The following is an 8,043-nucleotide window of genomic DNA, read 5'->3' as shown; positions in this document are numbered from 1 at the left end:
AAATATCACTTTTAAACTTAAAAACTTAATTGCTTTTTTAAATATACAACTTTTTTTATATCATTAACGCTTTCTATATATCTAAACATTTAAATAATACAAAATATTAAAAGTTGAAAAGCAATTTTCAAAACTCAACCAATTTGATCCAGATTCAATGAAACTAAACATGTTATAGAAATTAAACACAATATCCATCTGTTCACCTAACATAATCGATATATCTAATGTGGTTCGTGTTGTACTTCTAGCTTATCTAATTTGGTTCGTGTCCACCCTTATTAGGAGTTGTTATAGTTTGTGAAATTAATGATCATAAAATTCAACTAACCAAAATCAAGTTTGACTATATTTTAATAAAACAAATCATTACATGGTTATGTGGGCATTTCATCAAATGTGTTATGAAGTATTAAACTTAGATTTTACTTCAATTCATGCCATGAAACTCACAAGAGAGAGTGAAACAAAATTTGTATGGACATTTTGACAATCAATTTTTTTACTCACATTTACACTACTTTTCAATATCTTTTTTTTCACAAATACAAAAATTCACCTTTTAAATAATTATTTTATTCTTAAAAATAAGTTGTCAAATGATTCATTTAGGTGTAAAAAAGTCATTTTTCAATTTATATATTATGATATTTCAACAAATGTTGAAAACAAATAAAAAAAATAGTTAAATAAATAAATGAGGGATTCTTTATTAGCTAAATGCTAGTCAACTCCCTCTAAATGGCCAAACAAGATCTATCAAATGTCAATACAAACTCTCCACTCAGCCAAATAATTAAGAATATAGAAACACGTTGTTATCATTATGGAAATTTCTCAATAAATATTCATATAATAAAAATAAACCATATTTTTTTATAAGTTAAATTACCATACAAAAGTTAAATTTGGTTTTTGAAACAATATTACATAAATAACGTTTTGTCCCATTATCTTCAGTGAATTTTTTATTATTATCAATAACTAATATATAAATAAAAAATAAAATATTAGGAATATCTCCATTCATATAATATATATATATAGGGGTTTGCTAACGCGCGTACGCCTGTTTTTCAGTTGGTACGTTTTAGCAATGTGTACCGGGTTTTAGTGGACAAAAATATCCTTATATATCATGGATTCTAAGTTTTAAGGTTAAGGGTATTTTAATAATTTTCATTCTCAAAACTAAAAAAAAAAAAAAAAGAAACCCCCAAACCCTTACTCACCTCTCTCATTCCTCTCAACCCTTTCTTTTTCATCTTTTTCACTCCAATATTTTCTCTGTCATACTATAGCCGCAATTCAAAAAATCAAAAATTTCTCTCAACCTTTCTCTTTCATCTTTTTCACTCCAATCTTTTCTCTGTCATCCCTACTTTAGCCCCAATTGAAAAAAATCAAAAATCAAAAACACTTGCCGTTAAACCATCTTACAAAAAAATACTCATCTTATAATTTTTGTCTTATATAATTTTATCCAATTTTCACAAGCATAAAAGAATTGGAAATTGACCTGGAAAAAATCAGAAATACTCGTTGTTAAACAATTTCTTACAAAAAATGATTTTATAATGAGTTTTTATTTTATGATTTTTGTCTTATCTAATTTTATCTAATTTTCACAAGCATAATGACATCAAAGGAATTGGTAATTGGCCTTGAAAAAAATCAGAAACACTCATTGTTAAACAATTTCTTACAAAAAATGACTTTATAATGAGTTTTCATTTTATAATTTTTGTCGTATATAATTTTATCTAATTTTCAGAAGCATAATGACAAAAGAATTGGTAATTGGCCTGGAGGAGTTTTTTAGAGATGATGATTCTGCAGATGATGAAATTAGAGAGGTTAGTGAAGACGGTGAAATTGAAGAGATCTTGAATGAACCTTTGCCTGAAGGTGAATATGTCAATGACTCAACTCTTTACAAAGGCAAATTGTTTAAAGGCAAATGTTTTTTATTTTTTCAATTGAAACTACAGTAGCGAATACAGAGAAAAGGTTGGAGTGAAAAAGATGAAAGAGAAAAGGTTGAGAGAAATTTTTGATTTTTTCAATTGGGGCTACAGTAGGGATGACAGAGAAAAGATTGGAGTGAAAAAGATGAAAGAGAAAGGGTTGAAAGGAATGAGAGAGGTGAGTAAGGGTTTGGGGGTTTCTTTTTTTTTTTTTTTTAGTTTTGAGAATGAAAATTATTAAATACCCTTAACTTTAAAACTTAGAATCCATGATATATAAGGATATTTTTGTCTACTAAAACCCGGTACACATTGCTAAAACGTACAAACTGAAAAACAGGCGTACTAAAACGTACAAACTGAAAAACAGGCGTACGCGCGTTAGCAAACCCCATATATATATATATATATATATATATATATATATATATATATATATATATATATATATATATATATATATATATATATATATATATATATATATATATATATATATACACATAGCAAATATAAATATGAAACCTTTAAATATTATATTTCCTTTTAAGCACTTATCATACAAATAAGACTACCTATGCAGGATAAAAGTTGAATAACATCATATAGCTTCTGTTATCAAATCATTAAAAAAAAAACTTATTTATACATATATTCCATTCTGAAGTTTCCTTTTACCCAAATCAATACAAACAAACATATTTCCACATTAAATCAATTATATAATTTATATCAAGTATGAGCTGCATTAAACAATTAATATATATATATATATATACTAACATATCGTAGGCTAATAATACAGAATACTTTTATTACGCATAAAAAGTAATTTTAAATACTATTTTTAAAATTTTACTTTAGATGTTATTTATAAAATAATGAAATAAGTTATATGTCAACATAACCTTTTAAAAAAAAATTCGGACTCAATTATAAGTGAAAAAGATAACTTTTAACACAAATATAAACAATTTGTGGCTAATTTCGTTCCAAATTAATTATATTATTCTAAAAACACCATTCAATTAATTAAATTTTGTTCTTAATGTTTTTTTTATTTTACTTTTGATGAAAGACATTTTAGAGTTTAAAAAAAAATTGATAAATCGAATGATAATTTATAAGTTTTTAATACATTTTAATTAATATATAAAAACTATTGCTATCATTATGATACACACAAAGTAATTTAGTCAGTGATAGGTGACACATTAGGTTGGAAAAAATGGGAATAAACCCAGAAACGTGATAACACATGCAAACCCTCATTAAAATCTGCAACCAAACTTTCTCAGCCAATTAATCACACACATCTAATTTCGAACCACTACTATAAAACCTTCTTCTCCGTTAACTTTTCTTCCCCACCAGCAAATTATCATCATGACCCTCACATGCCTATTACTGTTCTTAATCCACATTGTGGTGGTAAAAAATTCTGAGACTAGTAACAATGTCCCTGCTGTCATAGTTTTCGGAGACTCCTCTGTGGATTCTGGGAACAACAACGCCATAGCCACTGTTCTCAAGAGCAACTTCAAGCCCTATGGTCGTGACTTCGAAGGTGGTCGTCCTACGGGACGCTTCTGCAACGGTCGTGTCCCTCCAGATTTCCTTGCTGAGGCCTTTGGCGTCAAATCAACCATTCCTGCATACTTAGATCCTGCTTATACCATTCAGGATTTCGCCACCGGTGTTTGCTTTGCCTCTGCTGGAACTGGTTATGATAATGCTACTTCTGCTGTTCTGGTAAGTGTCTTTTCGGGTTTTTTCTTTTCAATCATCAAACAAAGTAATCCTACCTACTTCTGCAGTTGCCGGATTTCTTTTTAGGAAATAGAGTTTCTATTTTTTTATCTTTTCATAATTTAAAAGAAGTTGTAACCCGGTTTATCAGCTCACAAAATCAAGAAGAAACCCCACAAACATATTTTTAGAATGTCTGGTAAATCTTACCATCTTTAGCATCAAGTTAAAGGGATTCTTTGCAAGAGTTTAATTTTGATAAAATCAAATAGTGTTGAACTATTATGTAGTCAAACTCCCCTAATAACATTCTGTTGCATGAATGGTATTTTAAAAAAAATGTTTTGAATTAATTAAAATATAAAGAGAAGTGTTAATAAAACACATTTTGGAACAAACTTTACTGATATGTTATCTTATATATTTAAAAGGGTGTTAGAAAGTGATTCACCAAATAATAGTATGCCATTAAAATTCAATTCAAGAGTGCTATGTTGAATGTATATATAATATTACTGTTATGGATCTGACTCTGTCATCATCATTAATATATTTCCATCCTCTCAATGTTTTTTATTCAATCACTTCAATGTTGTATTGAATCTTTCACTTTAATATCTTGTCTTCTTGCGCCAGTGATACAGTACGCTGGACGGAGACCATTCAATTTGTATAATTAATAACACGTTCAGTGTTTTTTTTTTTTCTGTTACATCTTAAATCTTGCAGAACGTGATACCACTGTGGAAGGAACTAGAGTTCTACAAGGAATACCAAACCAGATTGAGAAGCCATGTTGGTGTAGAAAAAGCCAACGAGATCATAAGCGAAGCCTTGTATTTGATGAGTCTAGGAACCAACGATTTTCTTGAGAACTATTATGTGTTCCCAACCCGAAGGATCCACTTCACCGTGTCACAGTATCAAGATTTTCTACTGAGTATTGCTGAGAATTTTGTGAGGGAATTGTATGCACTTGGAGCACGCAAATTGTCCATAACTGGTCTTATTCCCATAGGGTGTCTACCCTTAGAGAGGGCCACCAACATTTTGGGGGACCATGGTTGCAACGAGGAATACAACAACGTTGCTTTGACCTTCAATGCCAAGCTGGAGAATGTGATAGCAAAGCTTAATAGAGAACTACCACAGTTGAAAGCTTTGTCGGCAAATGCATACTCTATTGTCAATGATATCATTACAAGACCTTCTGCTTATGGTATGTGTTATCTTCTTCTACTCTCACTTCTCGTGTTTTTGTTTTTATCTGGTATGCATGAACATGGTGATGGTGACGATGATTATGGTGTTCTGTGCTCTGTGCTCCTTTTTTTTCTTTCTTCCTCGTATTGAACGAAATAAAATAGAAAATAATCATTTTCAAGTTTATAAAAAGAAAGCAAGGCTACTATATAAATTCAATTATACAAAGTAGAAAGATAAAATAGGAAATAGTAAATGCATGCAATTAATATACAAAAGAATGCAGTGCCGTGTTATAACCAAAGAAATACATTATTCATATCATCAAAATCCACCCCACCAATAGTTGGTCATACTTTTTTTTATCAGAAAATTATATATGAATATATATATATATATATATATATATATAAAGAATATTTTAAGATGTTCAAATTCATATGTAAAACAAAAAAATTATATAAAATTGTGCAAAAAAAGTTAAAATATATTTATATTATGAAAAGTATAAATATGAGAATGTTCTTCTCCCTACTTAAATTTTAAATGGGATGTAATAGATGTTTCCTTCAAATTCAGTTTTACTAGATTTTCAAGTGTCCTATTAATAATCAATAATATATTTTATTAGGTATTTTAACTATTTCAGAAGTTTCTATCAATTTTTTTTAGTTTTAATGTAATAAATATATTTTAACGATTTTTTATTTTTTATTTAAAGGTTCACATATATTTATGTAGATTTTTTTTTAAATGTTTAAAACTGTACTTATTACTAATTTTAATATTCTTATTCAATAAACACATTGTAAATACTATATTCTAAAAAAATGTTAAATTTCCTAATATGGACGGAAATTAAGCATAGTTTACGGAAATTAAGCATTAATATTAATATGGACGAGTTTCTAATAATATGACGCATAATACCAGTTAATATCAATAGTGATAACTTTGGCAATTTTATGCTTAAACAAAACAAAATTTTATATAATTTAAAGCTATTAAATTGGAAACATTTAGTGAAGCATGCTAGTTTGGTGGTATAAAATTATATAAATGATATCTGCATGATTTTTAATTTTCTAGAGGGGTAATTACAATTTTATGCTTTTAGTTAATCTTGAATTGTTAAAAAATTTGGAGAAAGATTAAACAATAAATTAAAAAAAATTAAAGGAGATAAAAATGGTAAAATCATTGAGCATTGTTGAGAATAAAAGAAAAAAAAAAACAATAGAATATAAATTCATTAATTAGCTACTTCATGTAAGAAATGTTATAATAAATTAATGAGATCGAACCTCTCTTGAATACTTCTGTCACAGTCAAACAAAATTATAAAAATATTAAGTAACAGTTGCATCTCCTAGAGTAACCAGCAGATATAGTGTGGTTTTTTTTTGTAGTTCATTTGAATTTAATTAGGAAATAGTAGATGTAAGAAAAACATAGCATTTAATTCTAAATTTTAATGGTCACTGAAAGCTTGTGTGCTTGCCTACACAGCTTTTAGGTATGCTTTCACTTCTTATCATTAATACTAATTTATTGGCACCAGGTCACACTATCAACAACCACAATCAAATTCATAAAAGGTTTAATTTTGAACCCAATAATTTCACGCAACACACATATTTCTGTGTGTGATTTACACACATATACAACAAAACTAAGTTAGTTCTGCATATTTTTAACCAACTTTTAAATGTCTAATGTGGTTGTTTAAATGTCTTTTAATCAATTTAAAGCACTTGTTTATCAAATTTCTATAAATAAGAAGTACGAAATGAATATAAATTGAACAAGTGTATATTCTAACTGATAAACCTTTTTAATTATAGGTAAAAACTATAATTTAAATTTAACTCAATTTTATAAAATAAATTTGTAATTAAAGTAGCTCTAATACAAATAAACTTTAAATTTAAGTTACTCTTATTAAATCAACTTATCAAATAAAAAGTTTGCAGTTATTGTAAGTTAACTAGTAGGGTGAGGTTTGCACCACTTATAAAGTATGAATTGGCCTAATAGCGGCCCGATAATGGGTGAAAACAAAAATGTCCACTTAGAATTCGCTACTGATACCATGTTAGAAGTGAACTTTAAACCTAATTCAACCCCACAAAATCGGTTTATAAGGTGAGATTTGCACTCACTTATAAATTATGAATTGGTCTTATCTCTAGTCGATGTGGAATTTCCAAGACTATGTTACTCTTTCAGTTCAGTTCATGTATCAATTCTATAAGTTGAAAATTATTGAAACTCATAAATTGATTTCAGGATACGAGGTTGTAGAAAAGGCGTGTTGTTCGACAGGAACGTTTGAGATGAGCTACTTGTGCAGTGACAAGAGTCCACTTACATGCACAGATGCGGAAAAGTATGTGTTTTGGGATGCATTTCATCCTACTGAAAAGACAAATCGCATAGTTTCAAACTATTTGATTCCAAAGCTTAAAGCAACCTTTCGATGATCATCATCATCAGCACGCATTACTTTAGAAGATTGCACAGTCTTGCCTAGAGCAGCATCAAAATATACAGATAGCTAGGTTTTATATTGGGTTCCCATGCATACATGTTCGACATGTATACATTTTATGTCTTCTGCTATGGCAAATAAATTAACACCTGAATTGTAGTCATGTGCACCACTTAGAACCTCGTGTTGTGTTTGGTTTTTTCGCTTTTTAATTCATTCATGTGTGCCTGTTGGCTTTTTCATTTTACGTGATTTTGTGTTGCCAACTTTGATTAACTTGTAAACCAGACTAAACATTGTTCAACTAACCATCTCCCAGGATCCTTGATTACCTTGCACCTAAAATAGAAAATACTATATATATAGGGAACACGGTAGATGTTCTAAAGCTTACATTTTCCAATCAAACATGATCTTAATTAGAATCTAAGTATAGGTATAGCAAAACAAACGAAAAGAAATTTCAAAAGAGTTCAACTTTGCATACGTTGTCCTACCATGAAAATGAGGAATTAAAAGTTGTGGCTGAGTTAGGTAAAGTAGCATAAAATGGTCATGCCTAGAATAAAGAACATTTATGGAACAACTATCTGATTCCGACACCAAGTACTCTCCCTTCATATGTTAATACCT

At 28.7% G+C, this 8,043-nt stretch overlaps 1 protein-coding gene across 1 annotated transcript; it reads left to right on the top strand.

Moving 5' to 3' along the window:
• Nucleotides 1-3,316: 3,316 nt before the first annotated feature.
• On the top strand, nucleotides 3,317-7,657 carry LOC108337299 (GDSL esterase/lipase At4g26790). The gene is made up of 3 exons (XM_017573794.2): nucleotides 3,317-3,719; nucleotides 4,446-4,935; nucleotides 7,209-7,657. Exons 1-3 carry the CDS (start codon nucleotides 3,354-3,356, stop codon nucleotides 7,400-7,402), a joined length of 1,050 nt encoding a protein of 349 aa, XP_017429283.1. The 5' UTR covers nucleotides 3,317-3,353; the 3' UTR covers nucleotides 7,403-7,657.
• Nucleotides 7,658-8,043: the final 386 nt, after the last annotated feature.

This window comes from Vigna angularis, chromosome 7 (genome assembly GCF_016808095.1).
Source record: "Vigna angularis cultivar LongXiaoDou No.4 chromosome 7, ASM1680809v1, whole genome shotgun sequence".
Classification (NCBI taxonomy): domain Eukaryota; kingdom Viridiplantae; phylum Streptophyta; class Magnoliopsida; order Fabales; family Fabaceae; genus Vigna; species Vigna angularis.
Note: the sequence above shows the minus strand (reverse complement) of the source record. Positions and strands in the feature narration are given on the sequence as shown.